Raw genomic sequence first — 22,882 nt, 5'->3', positions numbered from 1 at the left:
CGTAGGGATCACGTGACGGGCAGGGCCGCCTCCGCCGCCGCCGCCGCTTTGTAAGAGGCACATTGGCAGGTAACGAGCGGCGGTGGCGGCGGCGGCGGGTCCCGAGTCCAACGAGAGCAGCAGCGGTAATTGCCACCCTTTCCCCCTCGTCCGCTTTTTCAGGGCCCTGGATCCTGCAGTGTATGCTTTCTAGTATGGGTTAGGATCTGTACTCCCAGCCCCCTTTGGGATGCCCCGGCGTCTGCTCTGGTGGACCGGGCCGATCTTCCCTCGCCGGCTTCAGGTTTCCTTAGTGTGTCCAGGCCTGGGCACCCTCCTTCCTTTCTCGCTCCGGTTGCCCTGCGCTTCCTGCCCTCCCCCTCTTCGTTGGCCGGGCCCCACCCAGCCCCAGGGGGCGCCTTCCCCTCCCCCACTTCGGGTTTCTGTCCTGGAGGGTGTGGTTTTCTCTCCCACTACAGTCCGTGCACATGGCCTGGAGCTCCCCCGCCACGCTGTTGCCCTCCTCCAGATTGCCTTTCGGCTTTCACGTCCGACGCCGGATCTGGGACTGGTCGTAGAGCCCAACTTCTGCGCTCTGGTCGTTCCCTACTTAACCCGAAGGCATAGTTCAGTTTTACTACTTTTTATTCCTGAGGGTTTTGGTGTTAGATGAAACTCAAGTTTTCTTTTTCGTGCCCTGTTCTTGTAGTCTGGTTTTGTCTCAGTTTATTATTTTCTTTAACATAAGCTAAGAGTGCTTCTGAACTGTAAAGCGTGCTATTAGAAATTCGAATGCTAATTCTTTAACCTGGTGCATTCCAGTTCTGTTTTCCTTAGTACGTTACTATTGGGCTTTTACACCTTTCGCCCTGGATTTTCAGTTTTAGTTGCCCAGGCACATCAACTGTCACCACTCAGGACTCTTGAAGTTTTCACCACTTTTCTCTTGAAGTTGTTTTTTAGCATCATTCCTGCTGTTTTTTTTGCTTTAACACAATCCTGTAGTTCACACTACTACCTGCTCACCTTTCTACTTTATTTCCAAGGTGCGCATTCTGCTTACATTCTTACTTTTCTACAGCAATTGTGTGCAGTAATTTAGAGCTTTCACCGTGTTTCCATGAGGTGCGTAGAGATCATTTTTTTATTTGGCTATTATGTACTTTTCGTCGTTTTCGAGAGAGGGTTGCACTACTTAGCCAAGGCTAGCTTTTTTTTTTTTTTTATTTTTTTATTTTTTCGAGACAGTTTCCCTGTGTAGCTCTGGCTGTCCTGTAACTATTTTAGACCAGCCTAGCCTCGAACTCAGAGATCTGCCTCCGTCTCTCAAGTGCTGGAATTTAAGTGATATCACTGCCTGGCTTTGGCTTTCATTTTAAGATCCTCTTTCTCAGTTTTTCTATGCTGGGATTTCAGGGTGCGTGGATTACAGGCAAGCATTGTAATGCTTATATGATTATAATGAACTTTGTGTGTGTGTGTGTGTGTGTGTGTGTGTGAAAAAGTTGTTTATACATATCTCTTCCATTGGTAAGGGTCCTCACCCCCTCCAATGCAGTATTCCAGTATTCCCTCAAATTGCTTGTGCTTTTTTGTTGTTGTTTTTTCTTTTCCATTCGTTTTTTTTTTTTTTGCGACAGGTCTTTTTGTAGCCCCGACTGTCCTAGAACTTTCTCTATAGACCAGGTATGTCTTGAACTCACAGAGCTCGATTGCCTCTGCCTCTGAGTGCTGGGATTAAAGTCGTGAGCCACCACTACCTGGTGCCTGTTCTTTTTAGTGTTGGTTTTAAAATAAAAGTAGAAGGAAGGTGAATGTCATACCTAAGTTCTCCTGTAGTGCTGCGTAGACATTGGGTTGATTCTTTGGTATTGTCACCACCTATTTTAGAAAAGAAATAAATTTCACTCTTTGGAGATGATCCAGTATACCTTGCCTTAACAGGCAGAGGTGTTTAGTTTCCCATTTTGCTCATCTGCGTGCTGTAATTAGCTTTTTCCTGGTTTTCCTGCTTAGGGCTTAGTCATGTTCTGTAAGAGACCCCCACCTCCCCAAATGGGTCACCTACGTTTCCCATCCTTCTGATCCATCTTCCCTATATTTTCCCTTGCTGCCTCATGACGTTCAAAAAGTAAACATTTCAGAGAAAGGGAGATTTAAATTTAGGGAGTTTTTTATTTTTTATTTTTTTTAAATATGGGTGGAAGTAGTAGCATGGCAGAGAATGAGACCATGTGAAAGGATTGTGTTAATTGCTTGTTTCTCTGGCCTGTTTCCTGCTGCTTTGGTTTCCTCTGGTCTCTTAAATGTGGATTGTGCTAGCCATAGTCATATGAAGCTTCCTTTAGAACTACTTTACGTCTCTTTCCTGGTGAGTGTGAAGTGCTCTATAGGTTTTTTTAGTATGAGTGACTTTTATTCTGGAAGAAGTGATGGAAGAACACCTTTACTGAATGAATTATTTAAATTAATGCACATCCTCCCACCCTTTAGCTAAGAGATGTAGCCAGGCTGTCCTCAAATAAAAATCTGCTGCCCCAGTCTCTTTGAGGGCTGGGGTTAGAGGCATGTGGCATACCATTCTGATTTGATTTTTAGATTTGTTTTGATGTTTACTTCTTAAGGATAGAAAATGCATCTAGAAAGTATAATCCTGCCTTGCAGTAGATATATGTGATCTAAGTAATTTTACTTTCCAGTGTTAGCCTTGACATTGTTTGAAACAGGGTGTCACTATGTAGCCTTGGCTGATCTGAAATGCAGAGGTTCACCTGCCTTTGCTCACAGCCTTGATGTGTGTTTGTTCTGAGACAGAAGCTGTAGCCAACTTGTTTTCAAACTCGCTGTGTAGTAGCAGACTTGTGGTCCTGTTCTCCAGGCTTCCGAGTGCTGCATTCCAGGGTTGTGTTGCCATGCTCATCTACTTAGAGTTTTGCAGCTGTTTTGTTGCTGTATATAAAATGGGGAGTGGAGATGATCTTAAAGGAGGAAGTCAAATGAAGATCTGTGGAAGAAATATCACCCAAAAGCCTGTGATACAGTTTTACAAGCTTTGACCAACAAATTCATCCTCCTATTTTCAAAGTCAAGCCAATTTATCAGTTCCCAGTTCCCATAGTCCCAGTGTGTAATGTAAGGCTTTGTGTTGTTGTTTTTTTTTTTCTTTGTTTTTTAAAAAAATAAGTTTTGACTTTTAGGCAGTGCTTTTTCCAAAGTTACCTTTTCTTTTCCTTTATTGTGTATTTTTTGGGGGTGGCGCTGTGATTGAACCAGGGCTGAGGATGTCCTCTACAACCGAGCTGTAGCCTCACCTCTGGTTTGTTTGCTTTTGGTTTTTTTTGAGACAGGGTTTCTCTGTGTAGCCTTGGCTGTCCTGGACTTGCTCTGTGAACCAGGCTGGCCCCCAACACACAGATATTCATGTGCCACCACTGCCTGACCCTCCCTGTACTTTATTATTATTTTTTTAAGATGTAATGTCTATGAGTGCTCTATCTGCATGTACACCTGCACACCAGAAGAGGGCATCAGATCACATAATAGATGATTGTAGTCCATATGATTGCTGGGAATTGAACTCAGGACCTCTGGACGAGGAGCCATTGTTCTTAACCCATGAGCCACCTTTCCAACCCCTCTCCCTGTACTTTTTAATGAAACTGTTTTGAATATTTTGTCTTTTTTTTTTTTTTTTTTTTTTTACTGAGGGGCAGTTGCTTTTGTGGACTGAAGTGAGTTTCAGTCACTACCTGGTTAAGTGTTTGGAAGTGAGGCACGGAGCAGGGCTTGTAATGAAGAGCGAGTGTTTCTGTTGAGAAGAGGCAATGTTCTCCCTTTAATGGTGGCGCATGCCTTTAATCTCAGCACTCAGGGAGGCAGAGGCAGGTGGATTGATGTGAGTTTGAGGTCAGCCTGGTCTGCAAAGCAACTCCAAGACAGTCAAGGCAACACAGAGAAACCGTGTCTTGAAAATCAAAACAAACAAACAAAAAGGATAGGCAATAGTCTCCCTTTAAAAGTTGTTAGGGCTGGATATGTGGATATGGTTGTGCACACAGGAAGATCTCTTCACTTCAAGCCAACCTGTTCTATGTAGTGACTTCCATGATAACTAGAGGGTTTTTTTTTTTTTTAATTTGTTTTTAATTTTTTTATTTTTCAAGACAGGGTTTCTCTGTGTTGTCATGGCTGTCCTGGATCTCACTCTGCAGACCAGGCTGGCCTTGAACTTACAGAGATCTACCTGCCTCTGCCTCCCAAGTGCTGGTATTAAAGGCGTGGGGGACCACCGCCTGGCTGAGGTTTGTTTTTTTAATTAAAAGGAAAAAAAGATGTTAGGTGTAATCCCAGCACTTGGGATGCAGAAGCAGGCAGATATTGGTGAGTTTAAGGTCAGCCTGGTCTATGGGGGAGTTTCTGGACAAGACAGCTAGGATTATACAGAGAAACCCTTGTCTCAAAAAAAATGAATAATTAAAAATTATTTGTGGAGGAAAAAATTATCACTTTTTTTTTTGAGACTGGGTTTTTCTGCATAGCCCTAGCTGACATGGAACCTACTATGTAGCTGAAACTGGGCCTAGTCGCCTGGAGATGCTCCTGTCTCAGCCTCCTAATGCTGGCTGAGCTTGAAGGCAAGTGCCATGATACCTGGCTTAAGTGGGCTTTTTTGTTTTTTGTTTATTTAAAACAGGGTTTCTCTGCAGTTCTGACTGTCCTGGACTCACTTTGCAGAACGGCTGCCCTCAAACTCACAGATCTACCTGCCTCTGCCTTCCAGAGTGCTGGGATTACAGGTGTGCGCAACAGCACCCAGCACTTTCTTCACATCTTCAAAAAGTTAAAAATTTTCATTTTATGTATATATGCTTTTGTAAATGTATGTTGTGTGTGTGTGTGTGTGTGTGTGTGTGTGTATTTGTGCTATGTGTGGGCTAGCTCTCATTCCAGGTCAGCTGCAGTTACAGGCAGATGTGAGCTACCGAACTTGGGTGCTAGTAACTGTAGCACACTCTGTAGCTTCTGAGCCATATCTCCAGTCCCTCCCTTCACTGCACTGCCAGCTGGTCTGGAATTCGTCTAAACTGGCATTGAGCTTACTGATCCACCTGCTGCCTTCTCTGAAGTGCTGAGATAAAAGGCATGCCCTACCATGCCTATTACATACGAAGTTTTTTCTTGTTTTGTTTTTTAAATGCATCTTAATCTTATTTTGAGAGGCATTGGAGGCATGCGATCACTGAGAATTCAAGGTCAGCCTGATCTACAGAGGAATTTCCAGGACAGCCAGAGAGCTACAGACTGTGGCTCTCTCAAAAAAAAAAAAAAAAAAAAAAAAGGATGGAGGTTATACAGCTGAGTGGTAGATTGTTTGCCTATACTGTCTTAGATTTGGTTGCTAGTACTGCCCTCTTCAAAACTGGTGATTAGAAGATATCCCTGCACAGTATAGGATAACGGAGTCAAAAACCTGTCAGTTAAATGGCTATTCACTATTTTATTGTCAAAGAAGATGATAAAGTGATGGAGCTAGCACAGTGAGATATATCTAACTCTAATGGTCTGTTGAGGAGTGGGACAAGGAAATGACAGGTTTTATTTATTTGTTACTAGATTGTGGTGATAGTTGGAAAGTTTAGCAAATACACTGAAAGTCATTTAATTACACGCTTAAGTGAACTTTCTTTAATCCAGTAAAATTATTCAAGTTTTTTTTAATAAATATTGTGAGAAAAGCAAATTGAACAAATAACAAAAAACTCAAGCAGCAAACATCAGTCCCATAATGGTTACCAGTTGTGGTAGCCAAGCATTATAAGGGCATTATCTTTTTTAGGTTCCTCACAGGCTTGGGAAACAGTATTTGACCAAGGTTTCCTAATCTCAAAATTAGTAGATTCTAGGTCTGTGTGAATTCTGGACTTTACTACTTTGCTTGTCTGAAATACTGCTGTCTGGGAGTACAGCCAGGCGCTGACTGGTAAAGTAAGCACCGGAGAGGAGATTTAACACCTTTACGGTGTGCCATGACGCTAGATAAGTAGGATGGCGTACAGAGGTGGTGTCTTTGAACTGTAGTGTTCCACTAGACTTTTCACATCTGTTTTTGCTATTTTATTATTCTATATGGAGGCATTTAGAATTGGTTGAACTTGAGTTCTGAGAATCAAGACTATAGGCTATTTTCCTTTAATTTTTTCAATTGTGAGTTTTGGTAGCTTTTGAAGTCAGCATGAAGCTCTGCCAATTTATGTGTGTCCTCTGAAGTGGTCGGGCACATTCACTGAGGGGCATTTTGTTTGCTCAAATGAGCCATACCCCCGCCTTCCCCATTCTAAGCACTTGCTTTACACTGAGCTACTTTAACTCCTTCAGGTAACTGCTGATGGTCGTAGAGCACAGAGTTCTGTGGCAAGGGGGACATACTTTTAAGGGTTGACTTTTATATTTCAGGAAGAAGAGAAATAGATAGTGCCAAGTATTTAGAAACAAGGATGGTGTTTTCATTGCCTGAAAAGGCAAGGGAAGGCTGGCCCTTGTTAAGTGGTGGAGACAGATGCAAGAGTACAAGAGGGAAGATTGCAAACAGGATCATGACCTGGGGTAGCATGTCTTCTGTTTGAGTGATAAGGTAATAGAAACCAGGTCAAGGATTAAGCAGGTGGTTAGAGAAGAATGGGAAGAACGTAGACAAAGAGTGTATTCCTTAGGGAGAAAACTTGAATAGTTACTGCTTACAACATTGAACATTCAGTTTCCAGTAGTGATTGAAGGAAAAAAAATTGAGCTTTTGTTTTTGAGGTTAATCTGCACACACAGTTTTAACGGGTCTTCATACATCAGGAAAACGGGTAGGGAATACTTTTTTCAGTAGTGTGCTAGAAGATTTCCTTATTTAAGGGATTTTGTGTTTTGGTGTTCTATTAAGAGCTGGCACTGGTAGGTACATAAGTAGCAGGAGTGTTAATGGATCACATGACTTAATTGGTACATTCTTTAGGTAACTGACATTAAAATTTTTTTGATGGCCTGGTGGTCGTGGCCCATGCCTTTAATCTCAGCACTTGGGAGGCAGAGCCAGGTGGATCTGGTGTCTGCAGATATCAGAAAGGTTATCAGATTCTAGAGCTCATGATTGGGAGCTACCATGTAGATTCCGGCAAATAATCCAGGACCTCAATTGTTTTTTGTTTGTTTTGTGTTTTGGAGATAGGGTTTCTCTGGAACTCACTCTCAAGACCAGGCTGGCCTTGAACTCACAGCACATCCCACCCCACTCTTCTGAATTAAAAAAAATTTTTTTTTTTAATTTTATGTGCATTAGTGTGAAGGTGTCAGATCCCTTGGAATTGGTGTTACAGACAGTCGTGAGCTGTCATGTGGGTGCTGGGAATTGAACCCAGGTCCTTTGGAAGAACAGACAGTGCTTTTAACTACTGAGCCATCTCTCCAGCCCCGGAGAGATGTCGAGCCTAGGATTGTTAATTGTTAATTGTTGAGCCTAGGATGGTAAAAGGAGCTAGAGAGTGGGACAGCATGCTGAGAAAAGGAAGGCAGGCATTTATAAAAATTGGCCTGTATCTTCATGAAGCTCTTGGGGTTGCTGTTGCATTTGAATCTGGTCCTTTTCTGAGTATGCTGTGATGGTTTGTGGCTGAGTAGCAGGCTAGCCAGGGCAATGCAGCAAATTCTGTCCTAAAAAGTCCAAATCAAACTAAGTGGAAACCTGTTCTGTTCTCCAGATTCTTGGAGAAAATGGGGACAGATGCCAGCTAAACACGACTCACATTTATGATATTTAGGATTGGTTCTAGTGATGTTTGCATGCTGGGCATTATCTTATTTATGCATATGCATCTGTGTGTCAAGTGTATGGGTGCCCGAAGAGGCTAGAAGAGGGCTCCTGATTTCCTGAAGCTGGAATGGCCCTTAGTTGTGAGTCACCTAATATGGGTGCTGGGAACCGGAACTCTCGTTCTAGAAGAGGCGCAATAAGCACTTTTAACTGCTGAACCATTTCTCTTTTACTTTGGTTGTTGTTGTTTTGAGACAGGGTTTGTTTCACTTTGTAGCCCTGGCTGTCCTGGAACCGTGCTGGCCTCAAACTCCGCCTGCCTTTGCCTCTGTCTCTGTGTGGGCCACCAGATTCAGTTAGACTGGCAGGTCAGCAAGTCCTTTGGAGCTTCATGTCTCTAGCATGAAGTGCTAGGATACATGGGCCCTGCTTTTTAAAAGTAAGTGGGTTCTGAGGATCAGGTATGGCTCATCATGTATTTACTAACCAGACCATTACCTTACTCAGTTCCTTGTAGCACTGCCTGTCGTAGAACTTTCTATGTTGATCTGGCTGGCCTCAAACTCACAGAGATCTTCCTGTCTCTGCTTCTCCAAATGCTGGGGTTAAAGGTGTGCACCACAGTACCCAACAGGACAAGCATTTTATTAATGACACAGAATGGACATGTACTTCTTTTATCTTCGTATTTTGTCATTTAGAGGCAATGTGTGCTTGTGCCTGTGAATGCTTGCAGACAGGAAGATCACTTCTTAAAGATTTTACTTATTTTATGTATATGAGTGCTCTATCTGCATGTACACCTGTACACCAGAAGAGAGGACCAGATCCCAGTATAGATGGTTTGAACCACCATGTGGTTGCTGGGAATTGAACTCAGGACCTCTGGAAGAGCAGCCTCTTAACCTCTGAGCCATCTCTCAGCCGCCTGTAATAACAGTCGAGTCAGAAAAATTAGTGTTTTTTTTTTTTTTTTTTACAGAGACAGTGTTTTCTCTGTAGACCAGGTTGGCCTCAAAGTCAAGAGATTTGCCCATCTCTACTTCCCAGGTGCTGGGATTAAAAACATGTTTCACCATACCTTGCTTAAAATCTATGTTTGCAGTACTCCTGTCAGGGAAGGACAAGAATTGCATCCATCCATCCACTCAACCATCTGTCTTAAACAGGGTCTATGTAGCCCTGGCTGTTCTAGAACTCACTGTGTAGACCAGGCTGGCCTTAAACTCACAGAGGCCCCCTGCCTCTGCCTCAAGGTGCTGGGATTGAAGATGACATGTACCACTATGCTCAGCAATACTGCATTTTAGAAATATTTTATGTTGAAAAAGGATGGTCTCCAACCAAGGACCATGTATTTATATAACCTAGAATCCCTGCTCAGTTGTAGCCCATGGTAGCTCAGTATCCAAGTGGGTGCCCTAGTAAGGGGAACAGGGACTATTTCTGACATGAACTCAATGGCTGGCTCTTTGACCCCCCGCCTCCACCCTCCAGGTCGGAGCAGTCCTGCTAGGCCACAGAGGAGGACTTTGCAGTCAGGCCTGAAGACACCTGATAAGCTAGGGTCAGTTGAAAGGGGAGGAGGTCCTCCCCTATCAGTGGACTTGGAAAGGGGCAGGGAGAAGATGAGGGTGGGATTGGGAGGGAATGAGGGAGCGGGATACAGGTGGGATACAAAGTTAATAAACTGTAACTAATATAAAAAAAAAAAAAAAGAAAAAAAGAAAAAGGATGGGACCAGTGCCGGTTGTGGTGATGCACACCTTAGTCCCAGCAATGGGAGAGCTGAACCAGGTGGAGCTCAAGACCAGCCTGCTGTACACAGTGAGTCCAGGACAGCCAGGGCTACACAGAGGAACCCTGTCTTAAAACACCAAAGAAAGAAATAAAGAAAAAGGATGGGATCAAAAAATTTGGGCCCAGCATGGTGACACAGACCTTTAATCATAGCACTTGGGAAGCAGAGGCAGGCTGATCTCTGAGTTAAGGTCAGCCTGGTATACATAGGGAATTCCAAGTCAGCCAGGGGCTACATAACTAGACAAGAACATCTGTCTGTCTGTCTGTCTGTCTGTCTATCTATCTATCTAACTAACTAACTAAAGATTTAGTGTGTCTCCACGAGTGCATACTTACATGTGACGCAATGACTGAACTGAGATTTTCAGGTTTGGTGGCAGGGGCCTTTACTTGTTGAGTCATTTTGCTGGCCCTGCTTTTTATTTCTTTACTTTGTTTGTTTTTTAGTTTTTTGAGACAGGGTTTCTCTGTGTGGTCTTGGCTGTCCTGGACTTTCTGTTGTGTAGACCAGGCTGGTTTCAAATTCACATCCACCTGTTTCTGTCTTCCCTGCACCCAGTTTCTTTTTCTTAGGATAGGTCTAACTGAGTAGCTCCAAGTAAGCTCAGAGTTTATAATATTGAATGCTAGGATTACTTTCAAGTTTGTTTTCATATCTATAATACTGAGTATTCTGCTAACAGAATAAGTGATGTGCTATACATTTTAAGATTTATTTTTGTTATGGGATACATCTTTGTATGTTGGTGCCTGCAGAGGTCAGAAGAGGGTGTCAGATCCCTTTGAGCAGGAGACACAGGTGGTTCTCAGCTGTCAATGTGCTGGGAACTGAGCTGTGTCCTTTAGAAGAGCAGCAAGCGCTTCTAACCACTGAGCCATCTCTTCAGCTCCTACAGGCTATAATTCTAATGCTGCTTTTCTTTTATATTTTAGCTCACATGTAGCCATTACTATAATGTAAAAAGAGCTTTGGATGTTTATTCACTAAGCTGTTTATTTGTTCTGAGACAGAATCTCTCTTTGTAGCACTGATTGGCCTACACATGTGAAGCTGTCCTTCTGTTTCAAGGTCCCAACACTTACAGACAGGGGTCATCACAGCTGAATCACTATGCCTGGTTTGCTTTTTAAAGATAGGGTCTGAAGCCCAAGCTGGAACTTAATGTATATAGCTCAGACTGACTTATTTTGTTGCTGTTGTTGTTGTTATTTTTAATTAAAATTTTTTTTTGACCCAATTTCTCTGTATAACAGCCCTGGCTGTCCTGGGATTTGCTTTGTAGACCAGGCCTGGCCTTGAACTCACAAGAGAACTGCCTGTTTCTGCTGTGTGGATCTCCTCCCCTTATATTCTTGGCAAACATCCTATTTCATCTTCCCAAGGGAGGATGTGATTTTAGCGCAGGGCGCTGGGCCCAGTACGGTATAGTATAGTGTAGTATGGTGCCGTGTAGTGCTCTAATGACAGTACCATCTGGATAGTATTTGAGAAGTGCTTGTTTTTGGGGGAGAGTGTGTTCGTGCTGTGACTTGAACCCAGGCTTCAAGGTCCTTCATTCATGCTGAAGGATCACTGTATTTTTTAACTTGATAGGGCTTGTGAAATGCTGTGTGTAATGGGGCCTTTTTTGTTTGCTTGTTTGAGACAGGTCTGTTAGAAATAAGTGTAAAGATTAGTTATGACTAAAGAGCAATTTCTCAAGGGGAATTGGAGGGCAAAGAATCCTTGATAGCTGCTAGGTTAGAGACTGGTCCATGTGCCTCAGTGGTAGATGGTTGCTTAGCTTATATGAAGTCCTGGATTTGATACCTAGCACCTTAAAAGACTAGTGTAATAAAATAGTAATAAAATAATAATAAAAAAGGTTTAGAGCTGAGAGAGCTGAATAAAAATGAGACACATGTGGAAGAAGCCACAGGCAATGAAACTCCCTTTTCTGTAGGTAGCTGGAGAGAAATGTGACTGTACCAAATAAAATTTGATGTCTTCTAGTGTTTAAGAGTTGAAAGAGTTGACCAGCACTTATCTTTTTCCATGGGCAGGTTATAAACATAGCCCAACTGATAATATTGTATAGGGAGTTCATCCTTGTCCACCAGCTGCTAGAGGCCTGACCCTGCCCTCTGCAGCTGTGGAGAATAAAATTATAAGCTTTGTCAGCTCCTGGCATGTGAACACAAGCAGTTGAGCTGCATGGAATTAGGCCTCATAATTGAGTATTTGGCACCTCACTGCCTTTTTTATTTATTTATAGATTGGCAGCAGTGTTGATTTCTTCTTGCTGCCTTTTCTGGACTTTTTAAACAAGTAGAGATTTTTTTTTTTTTTAATTTTATGTACATTGGTGTTTTGCCTGCATGTATGTGTGATAGTGTCAGATCCTGGAGTTAACAGACAGTTGGGAGCTGCCATGTGGGGGCTGGGACTTCAACCTGGGTCTTTTGAAAGAGCAGCTAGTCCTCCCTGGAGTCTCCTAGTGCTACATTGATTTCCTCTGCAAAAAAAGGTTGAGAAAATAGAAAAAAACCAAGAATGCAGATTGGAAAAAAAAATGAATAATAAAACACAAGTGGTCACAAGAATATACTAATGTTTGAGACCCAAAGGGAATACTTGCTGGGCATTTGAGAGTCAGAGCTTGGTGGGGTTCTGGCCCAGACGAGGGATGCTGGATTAGGGCTGAGGTAACTATTCAGGTGATGTCAGTAGTGGCTGTCTCAGAGAGAGTCAAGGTGGGGGCTGTAATTGAACATTTGGAGATGGACATTTGAACATTAAGAGCACAGACAGGAAGCCAGGTGGGGAGTCCTTTGCTTTGTCATGTAATGACAATGTAAAACAGGAGTAATAAGTAGTTGAGCATGCTGAAAAGGGTTTTAGGGTATTAAATCATAAACTTTAGAGGCTGAGACTGGAGGACAGTCCTAAGTTTGAGGGTAACCTGGGCTACATAGCCAGTACTATGTTGCCTGGCAAGTACCAGCCTAGCTGAGAACCTTAAACTGTTAACTGGCACATAGCAAAATGATACATGTTTGCTGCTCTTAATCATTACTTGCTGGTTTTAGAATTTTGAATCATCTTTACCAAAGAAAGAGTCTCAGAACTGAGTTATTAGACATCCTTCCTTGTCTGTACATGAGTACAGAGGCCAGAGTTGGTTGCTGGGTCTCGCCCACAGGTTGAGATGTAAGCCATTTTTTCCTAAAATTTAGTGTCTACATGATGAATTTGTTAGGTTGTATAAACTTTAGAGATGTAGGTTGCTGTTAACTAGTTTTCAGAAAATTCTAAACGGAGATAACAAATCTTCCTCTTGCCTCGCCCACTCCTTGCCCCTCCGCTGCCTAGAGGCAAGGATTAAACCCAGGGCCTCATGAATGCTAGGCAAGCAATCTGTTACTGAGTTTGAAGCTCAGTCTGGGATCTCTTGGAACAGTTGTTTGGCTGAAGTACCTTATTTGCAAAGGAAAAAAAAAAACAGTTTGAAGTTTGGTCTTTTTTTTTTTTTTCCAGGACCAGCCATGTGGTTCAGCAGATAAAAGCACTTGTTTCAAACTTGATGACCTGAGTTTGACCTCTAGAACCTAATGTCAGAGGAGAGAGCTTATTCTCTAAAGTTGGCCTGACCTCCACACTCCCTCTTTACATCGCAAATGTAGACCATTTTGTACCTTGAATAATGTGGGAAACTTCTGATTTTTTTTTTTTATCAGGAACTCTACCACTGATTCATATCTTTAGTTTGAATACTAGAAATTTTATTTGGTTTTGCTTGACTTTCTATTTTATTTTTCGTTTGTGTTTTGAAATTTCACTTGATCGCAGTAACCTCATGCTTTTTGTAGCTTAAGAACCTGAGCTATGGAGCTTTTCCGACAGATTATTTTTAGAAGTCTTTTGCTCTTGTCTGTTTCTATTCTAAGAATTCTCTTCAAACCTGTTCCAAAGTAGTAGTGCTGATGAAAAACAAGCGGGGACGCAATTTCTGTGCACCAGCAGCTGGGCACAGCAGACACAGGTCTACTTACTACACAGGATTCTGTTTCCAAAAGAAGGCAGAGGTTCCCTGTGTATTGCTTTGGTGTGCTAGTTGAAGGTATTTCTAATTTCTTTTACAATTTTTAAAATTTTTAGTTATTCATTTTACATCCTGATCGAAACCCCCTCTCTCCTTTCTACCCTGTCCCACCCTGGAAAGTATTTCTTCTTAATCTGGTTTCCATGATTTTTAGGTTACATGTGGTAAAAAATTTTAAGAGTTTTTGGTGATTTCTTAGGGAAGTTCCTCTTTCTCCCCTTCCCCTGTTTGTGTGTTGATCAGAGATTGGAACTTTATTTTATTGTTTTGGTTTTGTGAGACAGGGTCTCTGTAGCAGAGCCCTGGCTGTTCTGGACTGTGTAGTTCAGGCTGGTCTTGAACTCACAGAGATCCACCCACTTCTGCCTCGAGAGTACTTAGATTAATGGAAGGCCTACCACACCCATCTTGGTTTTATTTATTTATTTTTTTTACACTATATGGGTCCTGGAAACTGAAAAAAATTTTAGATTTGGTGGCAAGTGCTCTTACTTGCTGAGCCACCTCAGCAACCCTTGATGCTTCATTTAAAATGAATTAGATTTACAGAAAATTCAGCATGCTGCTATGTAGCATGCTGAGGTTGAAGTAGAAATTCAGGAGGTTGAAGTAGAAAAATCTTCAGTTCAGCTCTAGGTTGGACCACATGGTGAGCCTTTGTCTCCAGAAAGAAACCTAGCTGTAACAGAACATAACAGGTGTTGGTGATGAAGTAGATTATAAAAAAGTAAAGGGGCAGAGCTATAGGTAATAAGTAGAGGTCTTGTCCTGTCTGTCCAAGGCCTTAGTTTCATTTCCCTTCATTTAAGCAGTATAAACAAGCTTTTTATAATTTTACAATGGTTTGTGGTTTCAGAAGCATTGCTTTGTCTTATTTGTACCAACACCTTTAAACCCAGAGAACAGGCTGATGAGATGCTCGGTGGGAAAAGTACTTGCCACAGAAGCGTGAAGCCTGAGCATGGACGAGGAAGGTTTGTCCTCTGCCCTCCACACTGACTGTGACACACGTGGGCGTGAACACAAAAGTAATAAGTAAAATAAATAATTAAAGCTGACAGGATGCCTTAAAAGTAATACAATTATAGTAAAACAAATTTATTCTATATAATGTAAAACAAATTAACAATCTCAAAGTAGTTAAGCTCAAAATAGGATACAGAATGTGATTCATACACCTGAGAGGCAGTTGGAAATAAAGTATTTAGCCTTTGGGTCATGTGAGATGTTCTAGTTAATTGGTTAATTGGTTATTTGCTGATATAATGTAAAAAGCAGTGCAGTAATATACTCTGGGCCTTTGGTCTTATGACTACCCAGTTATACAGGACCTGTCCTTAAAGTAAATATCAGGACCTCTCTGTAAAAAAAAAATGTTAGGCCTTAGCCAGGGCGTGGTGGAGCATACCCTTAATCCCAGCAGAGGCAGCTGCTTTCTTTGGGTTTGGGGCCAGCCTAGTTTACAAAGGGAGTCCAGGACAGCCAGGGTACACAGAGAAACCCTGTCTCAAAAAAACACCCCCCCCCAAAAAAAAAAAACAAACAAAAAAGGAAATGGTAGGCCTTTTATAACTAACACATTTGAAAGACATTTATTAGTGTGTGAAGCAGTATGATGAGCTGTTTAGTGTCTTAGTCACTGTTCTGTTGCTGTGGAAAGAAAGACCGAGTCAAGTCTTAAAAGAGACAGCATTTAATTGAGAAAGTTACTCCATTGTCTTTATGGCGTTGATGCAGGCTGTAGACCACAGGCGTGGTGCTAGAGAAGTAGTGAGAACGCACATCTGAGCCGCAAGCTTCAGGCAGAGAGAGAGACAGACATACTCTTTCCGGACCTTCAAAGCCCATCCCCAGCGACACACCTCCAGCAAGGTTAACACTTTTCTGAGGGGGCAGTGTTTCAGGACAGGGTTTGTCTGTGTAGCCTGGGCTGTCCTGGAACTCATTCCAAGAGTGCTGGGATTAAAGGAGTGCCATTGCCCAGCAAGACTGCATTTCTTTCTTTTTTTCTTTTCTTTTTTTTTTTTGTTATTTTTTTAAAATATGTATTTATTATGTATACAGTGTTCTATCTGCATGTGTCCCTGCATGTCAGAAGAGAGAACCAGATCTCATAGACGTTTGTGCGCCCAGTTGTGGGTGCTGGGATTTGAACTCTGGACCTTTGGAAGAACAGCCAGTGCTCTTAACCACTGAGCCATTTCTCCAGCTCAAGGCTGCATTTCTTAATCCTTCCCAGGGCCTCCAGTAAGAGTGCTGTCAACTGGGGACCATCCATTCAGACCATCCCAGTTTTTTGTAATTTATGATAGTCAGACCTAAAGGATTCCTCCAGGTATCTGGGACAGCACTGTTTCCCTAGTCTGAAACATGTAAACTAAAATTAGAAGGCAGCATGTGCCATTGGGTTCATATTAACATAAAGTTTTATCTGTTTGTTTGTGTTTTTGAGACAGAATTTCTCTGTAGACCAGGTTGGCCTGCTTCTGCTGGCATTAAAGGTGTGTGCTCCAATCACCTGGCTACATATTTTTCTTTAACACTTTGTGTGTGTGTCTCTCTCTGTATCTGTTTGTTTGTCTGTATATATTTGTGGCATTGAGTGTCAAAGTATATGAAAGAGGTCAGAAGACAGCATATGGAAGTTGATTCTTTCCTATTCATTGAGTCCTGGGAATTGAACTCAGGTCATCAGACCTGGTGGCAAGTGTCTTTACCCACTGAGCTATCTTGTCAGCCTCCACCATAACATTTCTGGTTGCATGATTAAATGAACTTAAGATTCACAAGTATCTGATGATGTAGGTATGTTATATATGTTTAGTATTCATGAGGCCCTGGGTTCGGTGCTCTCCCCACTAAATGATACAAGTATAATTTAGAATGCTACTGGACTGTTTTATTTGGGGAGGAGGTTGTTTCTTTCTTTCTTTTCTTTTTTAAATTGAGACAGATTCTCTGGCACATGCTATACAGTTGAGATTGGCCTCAGCTCAGCTCTGCCCCCTGAGTGCTGGGATTAAAGAAGTACCGTGCCATGTTCAGCTGCTTTTGAAATCTATTATGAGGCATTTCAATGTTTTACTTTGTGTGTCCTTTCACTCTCTGAATTAGATGTTTAGCTTTTTTAGCCATGGTTTGGAGTTTTGCTTACAATGCCTTCTCTCTTGCAGATTTTGTATTTTGTACATATATTATTTTGTATATTCTATATATGATGACTTCTGTGAGCAGTGATCGTTGCCGAGGTGCTCGGGAAAAACCACAGATGCCAACAGCACATGCAGCACAATCACAGAAACAGGTGGTACAGGTAAGCTCCTGAGCATCTGTCTCCTTTACAAGTACCGCTCGGGAGGCTGTCTGAGTAGTCCCCTCTCCAGGAAACCCCATATGTACCCTGATCTTTATAAAGTAAATAGTGTAGGGAAAAGGTGACAGCAGTGGAACTGAATGCTGTTCAGGAGAGCATTTGTTTAACCCTGAATTCCAGTTAACATCTTTGCTACAGCAATTTCCTTCCTTTATTTTTCTACTCATTTCCTTCTCCTTACCTGCTTCTTTCAGTTTGTAGCACTAGGAATTGAACCCAGAGCCTCTTGTGTTCCAGACAAGCACCCCCCACTCCCCCACAGAACCTCTGTGCAACATTGAGTGCAGTGTCGGGTACAGAGCTAATATTTCATGCTATGTTGATGGAGTTGATAAGCTCTTCACAGAGAAGCAGTGTTTGATTCATTGCCCTTAGGTTTATTAGCTGTGGGTGTGAACATCTGTGCATGTGCACATACATCATTGCATATCTTGAGTCAGATGACAGTTTGAAAGAGCTAGTTCTCTCCTTCCACCACTCTGAGGTCAGAGTTGGCAGTAAGGACCCTTACATACTGAACCATCTTGCTGACCCTCGACTTGCAGAGATCCACCTGCCTCTGTCCCCCAAGAGCTGGGATTACACATTTGCGCCACTGTGGCAGCTGAGGCGCTAGTGTTTTCCAGTGAGCTACATCCCTTTTCCCTTTCAGGAGCTTTGCAAAGTTCATACTCAAGTGTTATGTTGTGTTTTGGTACAGAGTAGATTTTTTTTTTTTTTACATAATTCTTGTGTTAAATTGAATCAAAAATTAGTTTTGTATTTTGCTGATATAACAAATATTTGCTATTTTAGTGCTTAGCCCAAAGGGTTTTGTTTTTGTTTTTGGTAAGGGCTGGTGCACATCTTTTTTTTTTTCTTCTTTTCAAGATTTATTAACCATTTATACAGTGTTCTGGCTACGTGTACACTGGTAGGCCAGAAGAGGGCACCAGATCTCACTAGATGGCTGTGAGCCACTACATGGTGGCTGGGAACTGAACTCAGGACCTCTGGAAGAGTAGCCAGTGCTCTTTACCTCTGAGCCATCTCTCCAGCCCCCAGAATTTTTTATTCTTCACAAATTGATCAAGAAGGACCATGCTGAGGGTTGTGATACAGTCCTTTAATCTCAGCCCCTGAAGCAGAGGCAGGCATATCTCTGAGTTTGAGGTCAGCCTGGTCTGCATATTGAGTTCAGGCCAGCCAGAATAGAACAACAAAGGAGACTGTCTTAGTTAGTTCATTGCTGTGAAAAGGTAACATGACCAAAGGCAACTCCAATAAAGGAAAGCAATTAATTGGGTCTGGCTTAGAGATTCAGAGGTTTAGTCCATTAATAACCATGCTGGGAATTCTGGCCTCGTGCAGGCAGAAGTGGTGCTGGAGAAGGAGCTAAAAGCTCTAGATCTTCATCCACAGGTAGAAGAAGGAGACTGTAGCAGAGCTTGAGCATAGGAGACCTCAGAGCCTGCCTTGACAGTGGCCCACTTCCTCTTAGACCACACCTACTCCAAAAAGTCCACACCTTCTCGTAGTGCCACTCTAAGGGCCAAGCATTCAAATCCATGAGTCTGTGGGGGACATCCCTGTTCAAACCACCATAGAGACCCTGTTCAGGAACTGTTGGGGATAGGTTTTTTTTTTTTTTAGGAGTTGTATTCTATTAAATAAGAAGCATAAGTTAGGAATAACCACAGGTAAAATCCTGATAATAATGATAAAAAATAATAATGTTAGTCTTCAGAAAGAAATTAAATCAGTAAAAACAAAGAGTATGAGCTTTTGAAGGAGGGCCAAATGAATGTTAGTGACCCCCTATATGCCTTGAAAGTAGATTTGGGCTGATTGGTGATCTTTTTGCTGGCTGGAGCAAGGAATTGTTTTCCTTCCAAAGGGTTTTGTTTTTATTGTTTGTTTCATTTTCAGGGTTTGAGACAGGGTCATACTATATAGCCCATGTGGGCCCAGAACTTTCTGTGTAGCCAGTGCTGAGCTCAGACTTTAGGGACTACATGAAAAGATTTTCACCGATAGTATTTCTGTGGATCCTCTCGGGGATGGCTGAGATTGTCTAAAGGGAAAGCTGCTGACTGAACAGTAAGGATTTCTAGACCCTCCTGTTTCTTTTTTCAGTGTTTCTGTTTGTTTGCTTTGTTTAAAAAAATATCTTTAGTTTACATGCACAGACATTTTCCCTGCATGTGTCTGCACACCATGTGTGTATGCCTGTGAGTGCCAGCAGAGAGTACCTGTGGGATCCCCTGGAATTGTAGTTACAGATGGCTGTGACCTAAGTGGGTGCTGGGAACTGAACCTGGTTCTTGGGAAGAACAGCTGCTTCTCTCTCTCTCTCTCTCTTTTTTTTATTGAATTCTCATTTTTTTATATTAATTACATTTTATTTACTTTGTATCCCAGCTGTAGCCCCTCCCTCATTCCCTCCCAATCCCACCCTTTCTCTCTCATCTCCTCCTGTCCCCTCTCTAAGTCCACTGATAGGGGAGGTCGTCCTCCCCTTCCCATCTGACCTTAGATTATCAGGTCTCATCAGGACTGGCTGCAATGTCCTCCTCTGTGTCCTAGCAAGGCTGCTCCTCCCTTGGGGTGGGGAGGTCAAAGACCTAGCCACTGAGTTCATGTCAGAGACAGTCCCTGCAGCTGGTTCTCTTAACTGCTAAGCTATCTCCAGCTCATTTTTTATTTTTTGAGACAGCTTGTCATAGCTTGGGCTGGTTCAGCTTGCTATATCATCCAGGCTGCTGTCTGGGTCCACAAAATAGATGAAATAGATGTTATATGTGCTGTATATACTATATGCATACATGTTTCTGTACTGTATGCACAGTTACAGAACCACAGACAGTTATGAACCACAATGTGTGTTTTGAGAGTCAAACCTGGGTCCTCTGGAGGTGCAGTCAGTGCTCTTAATGGCCAAGCCATCTCTCCAGCTTTCTTTCCTGTTTTTAAAATTGGATTTGGACCTATAAGATGACCCAGTGGGTAAAGCACTGCCCTACAAGTCTGAGAACCTGAGTTTGATATTTGGAGCCCAGGCAAAGGGTGGAAGGACAGAATTGACTACAGAAAGGTTTCCTCTGACCTCCACATGTGTTCTGTGCCCTTCTCTTCCTCCTCATGTGTATCATGCACATACACACTTACCTTTATAACAGAAGAAAAGGGTGAGGTGTAGACCGCTGAGGTTGCTAAAAGCTGTTGGTAAAAACTGTCTCCATACAAACCTTGAGCCCTGAGTTTGAGCATAGGAACACACTTGGAAAGAGAACCAGCTCCACTGTATTTACAAACCTGTACTCACATATGTTCTTCATAATAATAATAGTAAAAAACATTTTTAAAAAAGTGTTTCCCCAAGGTGGTCTTAAAAATTTGGATTCAAGCCACCTTATCACAGACTCACATGTAGCTGAGATAGTCAAGTTTCTTTTTTCTTTCTTTCTTTCTTTCTGAGGTATAGTCTATTAGGTAGCTCTGGCAATTCTGGAGCTTGCTATATAGACTAGACTGGCTTCATAAAGAAGTCCACCTACTTCTGCCCTCTGACTGTTGGGATTAAAGGGGTGCCCCACTATGTCCTGGCTGATAATATCTAATTTCTGATACTGCTTTTTATAAAATTATTTTGAAAAAATTTTCAAAAATATTATTAGGGGAAATTTTATGTTTGGCTGAAGATAATGTATGCGAGCGCGCACACACATACACATACATACACACACACACACACACACACACACACACACACTTGCACGTGTGCAAGGCTATGATCTAATTGTGGTGAAGTGCTTGCCTTGCCTGTAAGAAGCCCTGAATTCAGCCTTGAGTGTCATGAAAACCAGGCCTGGTGGACCAAGCCTATAATCCCAGCACTTAGGAAGTGGCGATAGGAGGATCACAAGTTCAGGGTTATCTTTGGCTGTAGTGTATTTGAAGCCAGCCTGTGCTACATGAGACCCTGGAAAGAGAAGAGAAAATGATTGTTAAATTGTATTTTAATTCCAGGATAAAAAATGTCCTGAAGATTACCTTAAAGTGGGAATTAAGGAGACTTTATTTGGTAGAATACTAAACCCATGAACTGTCCAGTGGTAGGGGCTTTTCTGTCTAGGTTAAATGCTGAAAGAGAGCTGTTGATTGTGTAAACCTGAGTTTGGGTCTTGAGTCTACATCTTTACTAATTAGGTAAGATACAGTTTCTGGAGTGTTACTGCTACTGACAATAATGTTTGTCCTTTTTAGATAAGTTTTCTTTAGTTATCAGTTCTTATTTAGTTCTTATTTAGTTATCAGCATCTTTTTCTCCTCCTTTTCCCCATTCCAACCCCATTATGCTAAGCACAAGGTGATCCCAGTGCCTTTACTTCCTTCCTTCTTTCCTTCAGCCTCCTGAGTGGCTGAAGTTTCATTGTCTGTCAGTAGGGGTGCTTGTGCTTCCTTAGAGTATAGGGCAATTATATGCTATGTTGCCTTCGGATCTGGGTTTGTATTACACTTCTTTATGATCAGAATTAAGTACATATTTTTGAAATAAGTAAATGTGGTTTATTATTTTTCCTCCTTTTCAGTGGTAGGCATCAAACTTGCATATTTTAGGCAAACATCCTGCTACCAAACTATAGCCTCAACTGGATGAGGTTTGTTTTTACCTCATCATATTATAACATAATAAAATAGATCTAAGTTTGTCTTAAATAAAAAATGGAGTGTAATTCTTTGCAGAATGATTGTAAGGAGTTAGAAATTATGTCTGATTGCTATCTAGAACTGTTAATTTTTATTTTATATTCCACATAAATTGTAAAATTATTATTTATAAGTTGAGGTGGTTTCTGGCAGTAGCCATGCACATCTTTACCCAGCACTTGGGAGGCAGGGGCCCCTGTTCTACAGAGAGAGTTCCAGAATGAGGCTTTGCTGATAAAGGCCCTTACTACCAAACCTGACACCTGAGTTTGACCCTGGCTCTCACATGATGGAAGAAGGGATCACTCCTGCAGATTATTTTCTGTCTTCCACATGGGTGCTATGAGGGACTGCGTATACCCACATATGCCCAATAAATGAATTAACTAAAAACACAAGATGGCTGGGTGTGGCGATCCCGGCCTTTAATCACAGCACACAGCAGGCAGAGGTAAACAGATCCCTCTGCAAATTTAAGGTCAGCCTGGTCTACATAAAAATACAATTATATGAAATATTGCAGAAAACACATGGCTTCTGTTTAAGAAAATATGCAAAAAAATAATATGCCTGCATTTTTTTACAGCATCAACTATTTAGAAAAGACTGCTCTTAAACTTATTACTATATCTTTCTGTCTTTGCTACCTCCATCCCCCTTCTTGTTTTTTTGTTTTTTTTTTTGTCAATACAGGGTTTCTCTGTGTAGCTTTTTGACTGTCCTGGACTGGCTTTGTAGACCAGGCTGGCCTCAAACTTGCAGAGATCCACCTGCCTCTGCCTCCCTGAGTGCTGGGATTGAAAGCATATGCCACTACGCCTGGCTCTGGTGCTGGTATTACTGGAATAAGCCCCCATGCCTGTCTGTAAGGATGGCTTAAAAAATAAATGAGGTTCAGTGGATAAAGGCGTTTGCTGCCCAGCTTAATGACCTGAGTTGGGCTTTAGGGACCATATGATGGATGGAGAAAGTTGACTCTAGCAGTCTGTCCTCTAACTTCTGCATGCACACATGTATGCATGTGAGTGAATGTGTACATACACACACAAAGAATAAACAGATAAAAGCAATTTTAAAATAATAAAAAAGTAGGCCAACTGGATGTGATTGCTTTTTCCTATAATACTAGGCTGATGTAGGAAGACTGCTGCTGAGTTCCAG

At 42.0% G+C, this 22,882-nt stretch overlaps 1 protein-coding gene across 8 annotated transcripts in view; it reads left to right on the top strand.

Annotated features, from left to right (window-relative positions):
* Positions 1-22,882, top strand: part of Ubap2 (ubiquitin associated protein 2) — an 82,519-nt gene continuing 59,637 nt past the window's right edge. For 6 of the 8 annotated variants that reach the window (XM_060378021.1, XM_060378029.1, XM_060377994.1 and 3 more), the window contains exons 1-2: positions 1-125; positions 16,833-16,972. In XM_060378021.1, the coding sequence (XP_060234004.1) occupies positions 16,874-16,972 (99 nt within the window). In that variant the 5' untranslated portion in view covers positions 1-125; positions 16,833-16,873. Of the gene's footprint in view, positions 126-16,139; positions 16,161-16,832; positions 16,973-22,882 lie in introns of those variants that run through there. The other 2 variants (XM_060378005.1, XM_060378035.1) reach the window with 2 other exon arrangements.

The sequence above is a fragment of the Meriones unguiculatus genome, chromosome 1, assembly GCF_030254825.1.
Source record: "Meriones unguiculatus strain TT.TT164.6M chromosome 1, Bangor_MerUng_6.1, whole genome shotgun sequence".
Classification (NCBI taxonomy): Eukaryota; Metazoa; Chordata; class Mammalia; order Rodentia; family Muridae; genus Meriones; species Meriones unguiculatus.
The sequence above is the reverse complement of the archived record's forward strand: the minus strand, read 5'-3'. Positions and strand labels throughout refer to the sequence as shown.